The sequence below is a fragment of the Balaenoptera acutorostrata genome, chromosome 5, assembly GCF_949987535.1.
Source record: "Balaenoptera acutorostrata chromosome 5, mBalAcu1.1, whole genome shotgun sequence".
Lineage (NCBI taxonomy): Eukaryota > Metazoa > Chordata > Mammalia > Artiodactyla > Balaenopteridae > Balaenoptera > Balaenoptera acutorostrata.
Genome location: NC_080068.1, coordinates 7,381,792 through 7,396,894, shown reverse-complemented (window position 1 = coordinate 7,396,894; position 15,103 = coordinate 7,381,792). Strand labels below are relative to the sequence as shown.

The window sequence follows — 15,103 nt, the reverse complement described above, 5'->3', positions numbered from 1 at the left end:
TATTTTTCTATTTGAGGCTCATTACTTTTAAAGAATGTGCTTCAGCCACTTCATCAAAACGCTCCTTAGATTGAAGAAGATTCACTTTTTAAGCGTTCTTCCCAAAGCCAGACTTACAAGTGAGGGTTGATTTAGTATGGATATTTTAGTATGAAGGTATCGCCATCTCCTTGGAACGTTTAGGAAATTTGAACGTGGAAAGCTGCCCTTCTGCACCATCGTGCACTTTTTATCTGATCATACTGGATACTGAGGTAATCCAAGAAATAGTTATTAAATCACAAAATGCTATTGCCAAACAATAATGTTCTGTTCTATAATCACACAAATTATTCAGATTAACATCATAATAAATCAATAACAAAATGAAATTTTAAAAATCAATCTTTCACACCTATGATGTGAAGCTTTGATAAAAGCTAAGATGCACATCCTGAAATCTTCTCAATTCAATATTGATTAATTAAAAATAGATTTTAGATTGAAGCATCTGGTTTCCCCATAGCTTCATTACTAAGGTTTTCCATTATTTACTTAGAATAATATATAAAATATAGTTTGTTGGAAAAGAAAGTCCAAGATGAGGTACGAATGGTTAGTTGGCTCTAACAGACTCTGTAAGGAAAACTCTGTGACGACTACCCGGGCAGTAAGAGAGGAAAGGATAGTGTCTGTAAAGAAAACATTCCTTTCTCTAAAATGTTTAAGAAGCTTTCTAGAGGGTCATGATCAGACTTTAAGCATTGTGCTCTCTTACAAATGAAGTGATAGGACCTTCACATTCAGACCGGAAGGGAAGTTAGGAGGTTTCTATTTGATCCTGTCAGGAATGGCCGCTGACAGCGAGGACCAGAGTCCTGAGAAACAACGGCTCAGCCAGACAGGGCTTTCTTTCCCTGACATATGACGGGCACCCGTTAGTGAGCTGTGGCCGATTGGCTGAGGTCTCTCCGATTCTCAAGGCTTTTCCTCAAGGTTGCAAGATGACTGTTGGGACTTTTACCATTAATTAGGAACTCCTCATTAATAGCAAAGAAGAGAAAATGAAAGAGGAAGGGGCAATTCCTGGGTCAGGAAGACAAAAACTCAGCATCCCAGGAGATAGCCACTCACATCTCACCGGTAGGAAGCAGTCCTTGTCACCTCTGCCAGGAAGGTGGGAAAGCAGCTTCAGCTGGCCCAGTGCCAGCCTCAGAGGCTTAGTCTGTTAGTGCAGGAAAAGGAGAGGAGTGTATTCTCCACCACACCTGTCCATCACACCTCTGACTCTAAGGAAAATGGCACCTGGGCCCGGAAAGACCGAAGGCTTCACCCATGTCCCAGAGCTGGTGACAGAGCCAGGCTTCAGGGAGCATGATGGTGGGGTGGGATGGGAGAGTGCCTTCTGAAGCTCTAAGGGTTCTGCTTTTAGCGAGAGCATAACAGGTAAAGAATGTGACGAATCGTAGCAGCACTATTCACACCACTAGCCGAGATCTGGAAGCAGCCTAAATGTCCATCGACAGGGGAGTGGGTAAAGAAGATGTGATATATATATCATACACACACACACACACACACACACACACACACACACACACACATAATGGAATACTACTCAGCCATAAAAAAGAATGAAATAATGCCGTTTGCAGCAACATGGATGGACCTAAAGATTATCATACTAAGTGAAGTCAGACAAAGACAAATATCATATGATATCAATTATATGTGGAATCTAAAAAAAGATACAAATGGACCTATTTACAAAACAGAAATAGACACACAGAAATAGAAAACAAACTTTTGGTCACCAAAGGGGATAGGGTGGGAGAATGGATAAATTAAGAGTTTGGGATTAACAGATACACACTACTATATAGAAGACAGATAAACAACAAGGACCTACTATATAGCACAGGGAGCTATAATATCTTGTAATAACCTATAATGGAAAAGAATCTGAAAAAGAATATATATATACATTTATATATATATAAAACAATCACTTTGCTGTACACCTGAAACTAACACAATATTGTAAAACAACTATACTTCAATTTTTAAGAAAAAAGAATGTAAAGAATCATGGATTACTGAAATCATCCATGATCTAATAAGATCATAGTGATTTGATTTTCCCATAGAAATATGCAAAGAAAAATAAAGATCAAATTCTAACACAGTAATCAAGTGATAGTGTCGCTGTCAAGGCATTAAAATTTTGTTTGGTAGCAAAAATTTCCTTTGAGAGCCTATTACTTCAAAGTAAATAATGGAGATGTTCCCTCATGTAATCCTTGACTTCCTACTATAAACACTGTGGCCCTCCCCCTCTCGCAGGCTGAGGGCGCTGCCCTCAACTTTCTGAGGAGTGTGACTCAGGTACAGTGATTGTGACAGTAGTGGCAGCAGAAAAGCAAGGCTGCTCTGAAAGGGGTTGCAGCTGACTTTCTCTCGTTGCCGGGAGGATAAAATTTGTCTTCTAGGAGAAGAGCTGTGAACAGATGTTGACTTTCTCTCAGAGATATCATTCAGCCATTCAAATACTTGTTAAATTGACACATTCAAGAATGCAACACTGTATCAGGTTATGTATTAATCCAAGAAGAGACTATGTATTACTGCTTATAACCTAGGACCACAGAGAAGTAATATGCAGACACCTGAGTGGAAATGATTTCTGAAAATTGTACCATACTAAGACTGGCCCCTCCGTGTTACAGACAAGGGAACTACAGGATAGCAAACCAGGAATGACCTAATTTAATTCATTTGGAGAATAGGAATTTTTTTTTCATTTTAATATATGCTTAAGTTGTTATAACTCCACGGGTTATGATTTCAGATCTTTTCAAACACAAAGACTTATGTGAATATTATAGTGTCATCTAAAATGACAACTCTTCAGTGTTTTCCCTCGATTCATGATTTATGCCTGGGGTATAAATGGGGAGCGACATTTACGGGTTGGGGATTCAGTTGCGTGTGATTCCTTTGTAATTGCAGTGGGAGAAACTGCAGATGACCAGGAGCGAGAGGAGGAAGATATTCTGCTCTGTCACCTTCCACGTCATTGCCATCACCTGCGTGGTCTGGTCTTTGTACGTGTTGATTGATCGGACAGCGGAGGAAATCAAGCAAGGCAATGATAACGGTAAGAGCATGTGTCCATTCTCTTGCCCTCTTGGATCCTGGAACGACACCCGAGACAGGCAGGGAAGATGTTTCCTGGAGCATGTTGGGTGCACGAGCAACACCCAGTCCTGGCGACGGAGTCAGCTCCAGTTATGTTATTCATGACCACTCGGACGATAAAGCACTGGGCATACAGGGGTCCCAAGCTGAGAAATAAGATTTATCAAGTAAACCTTAGTGGAGGAGGAATATTCAGAGGCCGTGCGCCACTTTAGGCTTTTCAAGGAGCTGATAAGTATCAGGTTCTGCCTGATGGCAAAAGGCAAACAGCGGTAAAAATAGAAGGTCTGTCATTGTATTTAATTCTCCCCAATCAGGGCTTCTTGTAACACACAAATAAGATTCTTGGCAGTTAGTAGAGATGTGTTACAGCTTATTAATTAGCACGCTATAATTTGATAGAGTGGATTAACACTGCAGTTTGAAATATTTGCCATGCTAAGTTTGATAGTGAAGGATGATATCAAGTCTGCAAAGAGAGAGGTTTTAAAACCACTGAGGCATATTCTAACATTGTCAATGGATAGGGTCCTTCAAAATAGGAGCAAAAATGGCTTGTTTATCTTCACCTCCGTACCCAGTTCTGTTTCTCAGCAGGTTCTGCTGGCTTTTGGCCTGTAGCCTAAATCATAGCAGGTGAAACAGTGAGGAATATTCCCCTAGCCTCCCCCTGGGGGGGAAATATATATATTATATAGAAAACCAGCAGTGAATTTGGAAGGAGAAGTTGTTCAGATGATAACACTAAGTTTGTGTCTCCCTCAAGAAAAGAAGAAAGTGAAAGAAAGAACAAGGTGAGAGGCAGTGAGGGAAAGAAGGAAGGAGGAAAAGGATTTTGTAAAGGCGAGGTTTCTTTCTTCTGTGTCTCTTTGTTGGGATTCACAAAAGCAGGGGGGAGGGCCCCCCTTCTCGTGCTCCTTTGGTGCTGCTTCTGGACAGAACAGGGCTGGGCTCAAAAGGACCAGGACCCCAGACCCCCTGGGATGTGTTTTATGTAGCTGGAGCATGTGTGTGGCAGGGGTTCTCTAGAAGCAGTGTCCTCTTCTGAACGGGAATGAAAGTGCTAGAAAAAACAGGTGGCGGGTATTTTTGTGTCAGTACTAACTCATTTATATACAGTTTATACCAAACTACGTTGTTTACAACTACATTATGCGTTGTTCCTGAGATGCTGGATTTTAAAATGTCTATCGAATCCCTGCTATCTAAGTTCCTTCAGGGTAGGAACTTTTTATTTATTTATTTTAAGCCCGTATCGCCTACGGCTACAGGAACTGGCTCAAGCCAGGTAACAGAAAGTATGCCACAAACATTGCAGCTGATCGTGTGCGTACGTGAAGACGAAGAGACACCCCATCACCTTCCCCACCTCACTACACCCAGCCTACGACCTTAGGACTGCAGTGCTTCCTCACAATCCACAATCCTAAAGCGGGGCTGGATGCGTCCCGATGTCTGATTCAGCGTTCCGGCGTAGCCTTGCCCGCTCCCGGTGGCCACCCCGCCTGGGCCTGGCTGCCCCCCGGCTACAGGGAGGGCAACAAGATGATGGCACTTCTCCCGGACAGAACAGGAGGATGCACTCTCGTGTCATCCGCAGGCAGGCAGCTCAGAACCTCTCTCTTAACTCATTTACTCAATCCCACTTCTGACACCTGTGAGTGAACAGCAGTCGTTTATCCCACAGTGGACATGACTGTCACAACCTCAGCCCTGAAACCCGTGACCCGTGACCCATGCCTCTTTCAATTTCTCTCCCTCTCTAGTCCCCCTGGGTGTCATTAATTATGTCTTCAGGTGTCACTTCTATGCTGATAACCCCACACACACACACGCAGATGATCTCCAACCACACATCTACCTGCCTCCCAGACCTCTCCATTTAAAGGTCGCCCAGGCACCCAGACGCGGTGTGTCCAAACTCCTAAGCTACCACCACTTCCCACTCTGACCCCTGTGGGAATGGCATCGCTAATCCCCAGTAACCAAATGCACCCCAGGCTTCACTCCTCGCCACCTCCAACGTCCACCTTACATCGGTCACCATGTCCTATTTATTTAGTCTGTGCCACACACCTCAGGGATCTGTCCCTTTCTCTCCCTCCCCACTCTGCCACCACCCGTGTGCAAACGATCATCTCTTTTACTGGAAAACTGCTCCTTAGCTAGACTTTCTCCAGTTTTGCCCACCTTCAACCCACATCCATAAATGGACTTGCAGCAAATTTACAAAACACAAATCTGACCACATTCTACCCCTGTTTACTCATGTCTCTTAAAATACACCCTGGACTCTGGAATGGGGCTACGCTGACCCCGTGACCTGGCTGAAGCCAATTATGCCGAACACTGGTTCAGCTCCCAGATCTGCTTCCAGACCCTGCTCTGCTTATCCGTCTCCATGACACAGGTCCTCGAGCTTCTCGTGTCCACCCCACACACTCACACGCTCGCGGGTCATCACACACCTCCCTGAGCCCCACTCAGCCTTCACAGCTTACCTTAGACATCACTCCCTCTTGGAAACTCAGTTCAGCTCCCTGAACTAGAGTAACTGTTACCACCTCAGCAGCTCTCAGCGTGTGGTCCCCAAATCCACAGTGTCAGCATTACCTAGGTACTTGCTAGAACTGCAGGTTCCTGGCCTCTCCCCACCCCAGACCTATGAATCAGGGGTTCTGCGGGTAGAGCCCAGCAATGTGTGGGTAGCTGACACCCTCTAAGTGTTGAGAACACCTGCTCCTGTAGCCCCCCTACCTGGACCACCCGTCGCATCCCCTGTGCAGAGTCTACACCACTACAAAGCATGAGTTTTACCCCCAAAGGTTTAGATTTAGTTACCCCTTACATGATTCTGTTGTGCAGTCAGGCTGAGCAGCTCTGCCCTACCAGGAGACTTACCACACCTTATTATAATCACTTATTTAATTGTCTGTCTCCCCTCACCAGTAGACTGAGCTCCAAGCAGGCTGGGCAGCGTCTGCCCTGCTCACCAGCACATCCTGGGCGCTGAGCAGTGTGTCTGGGACCTGGCAAGGGGCCCAGTCAATGGAGGAGGAACGGTGACAGTGAATGCCTCATACACACATTTTTCCACTTTTTTTCTTTCTTTTGGAATTTTTCTTCAAAACATTTTTTCTCTTTCTCAGTTCTGGGTAGATGCAGGATTTCAGACCACAGTCTCCAATGGACTGTCCCTCAGAGTCCTCAGTCATATTTCCCAACAGAAAAGGTTGAATGATAATCAAAGGTCAGCTTCTTAATATCTATAGCTATAGCTATCTATACACATATATATACACACATACAGTATATAGGGTCAGCTTTCTACCATATACTTTTAAAAGTTATTTTCAGGTTTTTAAAAATATTTATTTGTTTGTTTGTTTATTTATTTATTTATGGCTGCGTCGGGTCTTGGTTGCAGCACGCGAGATCTTTCGTTGCGGTGTGCGGGCTCTTCATTGCGGCACACAGGCTTCTCTCTAGTTGTGGCACACGAGCTCCAGAGCGTGTGGGCTCAGTAGTTGCACCACGCAGGCTTAGTTACCCTGCGGCATGTGGGATCTTAGTTCCCTGACCAGGGATTGAACCCGCATCCCATGCACTGGAAGACGGATTCTTAACCACTGGACCACCAGGAAAGTCCCTATTTTCAGTGTCTTAAAAGCAAGTGAAAATGACATAGCTTTTATCTTTGGTGTTCAGAGCTTCTGAAATAGGAAGCAAGATCTTTATCACGAAGCAGTTCCCATGGTTATTCCTACAGAGTCACTGACCAGAGGGACAGCTCCTGACTTGGGTAATATCAAATGGGACCATGGTGACTTTTGTAAAAGTTTTTTAGTAGAAGACTCTCTGCACTTATGTTCAAATTGTACTTAACAACACCTAACTTCCCAAAGTGCACATTTTCGGGTAGTGTGGGCATCTGTGTGAGTTATTATTTTAATCTTCCTTTGGCGTTGGAACAGGGGGAGCTGATCCTGAATTGGCTTTTAAAGTTTTGGGAAAAACTGCATAATTTAAAAGTCAAAATATTTTAAATCCATCTTGAAAACCTTCAAAAACTTTTGAGGAGGAACAATTTGCCCTTCTTTAACCAGAGTGGAGGTCAAATATAAAACAGCATCTTCTGAGCTGTAAAAACAACACTGCCAGGAAAAAGTCCTTTGTATGTTTTTAAGTGGCTGTCCTTTTTTAGATTAAATAAACATCATGCCCCAGATCCCTCTATCTCCTGTGATGAAAACAAAAACAAAAATAAATACATGGTACTTGAAACTTTAACTCCCTAAATTATCCATGTTGCCAACTCTAATTTGGGAGAACAATTTACTCCTCCTGCCTTATCTTTACATATTCTAGAGGAATGCTCCAGGGTACTATCTGTGTGCTGAAAACAAATCACAAAAATACAGACCAAGAAAACGAAACAAAAGTTCATGCTGTCTATTTTTTCTTTAATAAATTTATTTATTTGTTTAGTTATTTTTGACTGCATTGGGTCTTCATTGCTGCACACAGACTTTCTCTAGTTGCGGCGAGCAGGGGATACTCTTCGTTCTGGTGCACGGGCTTCTCATTGCAGTGGCTTCTCTTGTTGCGGAGCACAGGCTCTAGGCGCGCAGGCTCAGTAGTTGTGGCACATGGGCTCTAGAGCGCAGGCTCAGTAGTTGTGGCGCACGGGCTTAGTTGCTCCGTGGCATGTGGGATCTTCCTGGACCAGGGCTCGAACCCGTGTCCCCTGCATTAGCAGGCAGATTCTTAACCACTGCGTCACCAGCAAAGCCCCATGCTGTCTATTAAAGGGACTATAGATGTTAAGGCTGCTGCAGGAACATTTAAATGCATAGAAGCGAGGGACTAGAATAAGAAATTGATTTTGTCTCACTCCCCTGTGAGCCTCCGAGAACATCCAGGGCTGGGCTGTGCCTGCTGGCTGTTAACATCTGCTTTGAGAATGTCTTAAAAATCACTTTCCTGCCATCCATATTATATTCTCCTTTTCAGCACTGTTGCTTAAACATTCCTTTTTAATGTAATTACACATGCTCTTATTGTGAACAACGCCGAAGTGGTAAACACCGGCTTGGGCAAGTGGTCAGAAGGACAGGGTCTCGTTCTGCCTTGGTCATGTGCTAGTTATCTTGAATAAAATAATTATCACTCTGAAGCTCACTTTTCTCATTTGTTGACTAAATTGGACTGAACATTATCCAAACTTTCGATGATTCATTTTTCAAAAACACCGTGAATTTGCCCTTGCATCAGATAAATGGAAACAAGGTGTTTAGGGCTCCCCTGGTGGTGCAGTGGATAAGAATCCATCTGCCAATGCAGGGGACATGAGTTCGAGCCCTGGTCTGGGAAGATCCCACATGCCGCGGAACAACTAAGCCCGTGCACCACAACTACTGAGCCTGCGCTCCAGAGGCCACGAGCCAAAACTACTGAAGCCCGTGCACCTAGATCCCGTGCTCTGAAACAAGAGAAGCCACCGCAATGAGAAGCCCGTGCACCACAATGAAGAGTAGCCCCAGCTCGAAACAACTAGAGAAAGCCCACGCACAGCAACGAAGACCCAACGCAGACAAAAATAAATAAATAAATAAATAAATTTATAAAAAAACAAAACACATACTAAATTATTTTTAAAAAAAGAAACAAAGTGTTTATACAAACAGCACATGTATCATTCATGTTTACTCACAGTAAAAATTACCATTAAAGCTAGTTAAGGAGAGAGACCTTCAAGATGGCTGAAAAGTAAGATGTGGAGATCACCTTCCTGCCCACAAATACATCAGAAATACATCTACATGTGGAACAACTCCTACAGAACACCCACTGAACGCTGGCAGAAGACCTCAGACTTCCCAAAAGGCAAGAAAATCCCCACGTACCTGGGGAGGGCTAAGAAAAAAGAAACAACAGAGACAAAAGAATAGGGACGGGACCTGCACCAGCGGGAGGGAGCCGTGAAGGAGGAAAGGTGTCCACACACTAGGAGCCCCTTCGCGGGCGGAGACTGCAGGTGGCGGAGGAGGGAGCTTCGGAGCCACGGAGGAGAGCGCAGCCACAGGGTGTGCGGAGGGCAAAGCGGAGAGACTCCCGCACGGAGGCTCGGCGCAGAGCAGCACTCACCAGCCCAAGAGGCTTGTCTGCTCCCCCGCCGGGGCGGGCGGGGCTGGGAGCTGAGGCTCTGGCTTCGGGCGGAACGCAGGGAGAGGCCTGGGGTTGGCGGCGTGAACACAGCCTGAAGGGGTTAGTGCACCACAGCTAGCCGGGAGGGAGTCCGGGAAAAGGTCTGCAGCTGCCGAAGAGGCAAGAGACTTTTTCTTACCTCTTTGTCTCCTGGTGCGCGAGGAGAGGGGATTCAGAGTGCCACCTAAACGAGCTCCAGAGATGGGCGCGAGCCGCAGCGATCAGCGCGGACCCCAGAGACGGGCCTGAGACGCTAAGGCTGCTGCTGCCGCCACCAAGAAGCCTGTGTGCGAGCACAGGTCACTCTCCACACCGCCCCTCCCGGGAGCCGGTGCAGCCCGCCACTGCCAGGCTCCCGTGATCCGGGGACATCCCTGGGAGAACGCACGGCGCGCCTCGGGCTGCTGCAACGTCACGACGCCTCTGACGCCGCAGGCTCGCCCCGCCTCCTCCGTGCTGCTCCCTCCCCCCGCCTGAGTGAGCCAGAGCCCCCGAAGCAGCTGCTCCTTTAACCCCGTCCTGTCTGAGCGAAGAACAGACGCCCTCAGGCGACCTACATGCAGAGGCGGGGCCAAATCCAAAGCTGAACCCCGGGAGCTGTGCGAACAAAGAGAAAGGGAAATCTCTCCCAGCAGCCTCAGGAGCAGCGGATTAAATCTCCACAAACAACCTGATGTACCTGCATCTGTGGAATACCTGAACAGACAACAAATCATCCCAAGAGGTGGTAGACTTTGGGAGCAATGATATATATACTTATTTCCTTTTTCTCTTTTTGTGAGTGTGTATGTGTATACCTTGGTGTGAGTTTGTCTGTATAGCTTTGCTATTACCATGTGTCCTAGGGTTCTGTCTCTCCGTTTTTGTTTTGTTTTTTTTTTAGTATAGTTTTTAACGCTCCTTCCTTCCTCCCTCCCTCCCTCCCTCCCTTCCTCTCTCTTTCTTTCTTTTTCCCTTTCCTTCTGAGCCGTGTGGCTGACAGGATCTTGGTGCTCCAGCGGGTGTCAGACCTGTGCCTCTGAGGTGGGAGAGCAGAGTTCAGGACATTGGTCCACCAGACCCCTCCCAGCTCCATGTAATATCAAACAGTGAAAGCTTTCCCAGAGATCTCCATCTCAATGCTAAGACCCAGCTCCACTCAACGACCAGCAAGCTACAGTGCTGGACGCCATATGCCAAATGACTAGCAAGACAGAAACACAACCCCACCCATTAGCAGAGAGGCTGCCTAAAATCATAATAAGGACACAGACACCCCAAAACACACCACCAGACGTGGACCTGCCCACCAGAAAGACAAGATCCAGCCACATCCACCAGGACACAGGCACTAGTCCCCTCCACCAGGAAGCCTACACAACCCACTGAATGAACCTTAGCCACGGGGGGCAGACACCAAAAACAATGGGAACTATGAACCTGCAGCCTGCAAAAAGGAGACCCTAAACAGAGTAAGTTAAGCAAAATGAGAAGACAGAGAAACACATAGCAGATGAAGGAGCAAGGTAAAAACCCACCAGACCAAACAAATGAAGAGGAAATAAGCAGTCTACCTGAAAAAGAATTCAGAGTAATGATAGTAAAGATGATCCAAAATCATGGAAATACAATGGAGAGAATACAAGAAACGTTTAACAAGGACCTAGAAGACCTAACGAGGAAATAAACAATGATGAACAACACAATAAATGAAATTAAAAATTCTCTAGAAGGAATCAAGAGCAGAATAACTGAGGTAGAAAAACAGATAAGGGACCTGGAAGGTAAAACAGTGGAAATAACTACTGCAGAGAGAATAAAGAAATAAGAATGAATAGAATTGAGGACAGTCTCAGAGACCTCTGGGACAACATTAAACACACCAACATTCGAATTATAGGGGACCCAGAAGAAGAGAAAAGGAAAGGGACTGAGAAAATATTTGAAGAGATTATAGTTGAAAACTTCTCTAATATGGGAAAGGAAATAGTTAATCAAATCCAGGAAGTGCAGGACAAATCCAAGGAGAAACATACCAAGACACATATTAATCAAACTATCAAAAATTAAATAAAAAGAAAAAATATTAAAAGCAGCAAGTGAAAAACAACAAATAATATACAAGGGAATCCCCATAAGGTTAACAGCTGATCTTTCAGCAGAAACTCTGCAAGCCAGAAGGGAGTGGCAGGATATACTTAAAGTGATGAAGGAGAAAAACCTACAACCAAGATTACTCTACCCAGCAAGGATCTCATTCAGATGTGATGGAGAAATTAAAATCTTTACAGACAAGCAAAAGCTGAGAGAGTTCAGCACCACCAAACCAGCTTTACAACAAATGCTAAAGGAACTTCTCTAGGCAAGAAACGCAAGACAAGGAAAACACCTACAATAACAAACCCAAAACATTTAAGAAAATGGGAATAGGAACATACATATCAATAATTACCTTAAATGTAAGTGGATTAAATGCTCCCACCAAAAGACATAGACTGGCTGTATGGATACAAAAACAAGACCCATAGATATGCTCTCTACAAGAAACCCATTTCAGACCTAGGGACAAATACAGATTGAAAGTGAGGGGATGGAAAAAGATATTCCGTGCAAGTGGAAATCAGAAGAAAGCCTGAGTAGCAGTTCTCATATCAGACAAAATAGACTTTAAAATAAAGACTATTACAAGAGACAAAGAAGGACACTACATAATGATCAAGGGATCAATCCAAGAAGAAGGTATAACAATTGTAAATATTTATGCACCCAACACAGGAGCACCTCAATACATAAGGCAAATGCTAACAGCCATCAAAGGGGAAATCGACAGTAACACAATCATAGTAGGGAACTTTAACACCCCACTTTCACCAATGGACAGATCATCCAAAATGAAAATAAAGAAAGAAACACAAGCTTTAAATGATACATTAAACAAGATGGACTTAATTGATATTTATAGGACATTCCATCCAAAAACAACACAATACACTTTCTTCTCAATCGCTCATGGAACATTCTCCAGGATACATCATATCCTGGACCACAAATCAAGCCTTGGTAAATTTAAGAAAACTGAAATTGTATCAAGTATCTTTTCCAACCACAACACTATGAGACTAGATATCAATTACAGGGAAAAAAATCTGTAAAAAAATACAAACACATGGAGGCTAAACAATACATTACTAAATAACCAAGATATCACTGAAGAAATCAAAGAGGAAATCAAAAAATACCGAGAAAGAAATGACAATGGAAACAGAACAACCCAAAACCTATGGGTTGCAGGAAAAGCAGTTCTAAGAGGGAAGTTTATAGCAATACAATCATACCTCAAGAAACATGAAAAATCTCAAATAAACAACCTAAACTTACACCTATAGCAATTAGAGAAAGAACAAAAAAACCCCCAAAGTTAGCAGAAGGAAATAAATTATAAAGTTCAGATCAGAAATAAATGAAAAAGAAATGAAGGAAATAATAGCAAAGATCAATAAAACTAAAAGGTGGTTCTTTGAGAAGATAAATAAAATTGGTAAACCATTAGCCAGATTCGTCAAGAAAAAAAGGAAGAAGACTCAAATCAATAGAATTAGAAATGAAAAAGGAGAAGTAGCAACTGACACTGCAGAAATACAAAGGATCATGAGAGATTACTACAAGCAACTATATGGCAGTAAAATGGACACCCTGGTAGAAATGGACAAATTCTTAGAAAAGCACAACATTCAGAGACTGACCCAAGAAGAAATAGAAAATATAAACAGACCAATCACAAGCACTGAAATTGAGACTGTGATTAAAAATCTTCCAACAAACAAAAGCCCATGACCCCGATGGCTTCACAGTCTAATTCTATCAAACATTTAGAGAAGAGCTAACACTTATATTTCTCACTCTTCCAAAATATAGCAGAGGGAGGACCACTCCCAAACTCATTCTACGAGACCACCATCACCCTGATACCAAAAGCAGATAAAGATGTCACAAAGAAAGAAAACTACAGGCCAATATCACTGATGAACATAGATGCAAAAATCCTCAACAAAATACTAGCAAACAGAATCCAGCAGCACATTAAAAGGATCATACACCATGATCAAGTGGGGTTTATCCCAGGAACGCAAGGATTCTTCAATATATGAAAATCAATCAATATGATACACCATATTAACAAACGAAGGTGGAATACCATATGATCATTTCAATAGGTGCAGAAAAGGCTTTTGACAAAATGCAACACAGTTTTATGATAAAAAACCCTCCAGAAAGTAGGCATAGAGGGAACTTATCTCAACATAATAAAGGGCATATATGACAAACCCACCGCCAACATCGTTCTCAATGGTGAAAAACTGAAACCATTTCCACTAAGATCAGGACCAAGACAAGGTTGCCCACTCTCCCCACTATTGTTCAACATAGTTTTGGAAGTTTTAGCCACAGCAATCAGAGAAGAGAAAGAAATAAAAGGAGTCCAAGTCAGAAAAGAAGAAGTAAAGCTGTCACTGTTTGCAGATGACATGATACTAGACATAGAGAATCCTAAAGATGCTACCAGAAAACTACTAGAGCTAATCAGTGAAAACTACTAGAGCTAATCAATGAATGAAACTACTAGAGCTAATCAACTACTGTAGCAGGATACAAAATTAATGCACAGAAATCTCTTGCATTCCTATACACTAATGATGAAAAATCTGAAAGAGAAATTAAGGAATCACTCCCATTTACCATTGCAACAAAAAGAATAAAATACCTAGGAATAAACCTACCTAAGGAGAAAAAAACCCTATATGCAGAAAACTATAAGACACTGATGAATGAAATTAAAGATGATACAAATAGATGGAGAGATATACCATGTTCTTGGATTGGAAGAATCAACATTGTGAAAATGACTCTACTACCCAAAGCAATCTACAGATTCAATGCAATCCCTACCAACCTACCAATGACATTTTTCACAGAACTAGAACAAAAAAGTTCACAATTTTTATGGAAACACAAAAGACCCCGAATATCCAAAGCAATCTTGAAAAAGAAAAATGGAGCTGGAGGAATCAGGCTCCCTGACTTCAGACTATACTACAAAGCTACAGTAATCAAGACAGTATGGTACTGGCACAAAAACAGAAATGTAGATCAATGGAACAGGATAGAAAGCCCAGAGATAAACCCAGGCACATATGGTCACCTTATCTTTGATAAAGGAGTCAAGAATATACAGTGCAGAAAATACAGCCTCCAATAAGTGGTGCTGGGAAAACTGGACAGCTACATGTGAAAGAATGAAATTAGACCACTCCCTAACTCCATTCACAAAAATAAACTCAAAATGGATTAAAGACCTAAATATAAGGCCAGACAGTATAAAAACTCTTAGAGGAAAACCTAGGCAGAACACTCTATGACATAAATCACAGCAAGATCCTTTTTGACCCACCTCCTAACAAATGGAAATGAAACAAAAATAAACAAATGAGACCTGATCAAACTTAAAAGCTTTTGCACAGTAAAGGAAACCGTAAACAAGACGAAAAGACAGCCCTCAGAATGGGAGAAAACATTTGCAAATGAAGCAACTGACAAAAGATTAATCTTCAAAATTTACAAGCAGCTCATTCAGCTCAATATCAATAAAACATACAACCCAATCCAAAACTGGGCAGGAGACCTAAATAGAAATTTCTCCGAAGGAGATATACAGATTGCCAACAAACACATGAAAGAATGC

General features: G+C 43.0%; 1 protein-coding gene and 1 long non-coding RNA gene across 3 annotated transcripts in view; one reads left to right on the top strand and one right to left on the bottom strand.

Annotated features, from left to right (window-relative positions):
• The window catches only part of LOC114238164 (uncharacterized), a 33,787-nt gene that overhangs the window by 8,205 nt on the left and 10,479 nt on the right, over positions 1 to 15,103 (bottom strand). The gene's annotated exons all lie outside the window — the stretch shown is intronic.
• The window catches only part of MARCHF1 (membrane associated ring-CH-type finger 1), a 456,345-nt gene that overhangs the window by 434,923 nt on the left and 6,319 nt on the right, over positions 1 to 15,103 (top strand). For both annotated transcript variants that reach the window (XM_007184128.2, XM_057546274.1), the window contains one exon: positions 2,989 to 3,136. In XM_007184128.2, coding sequence (XP_007184190.1) covers positions 2,989 to 3,136 — 148 coding nt within the window. The remainder of the gene's footprint in view (positions 1 to 2,988; positions 3,137 to 15,103) is intronic.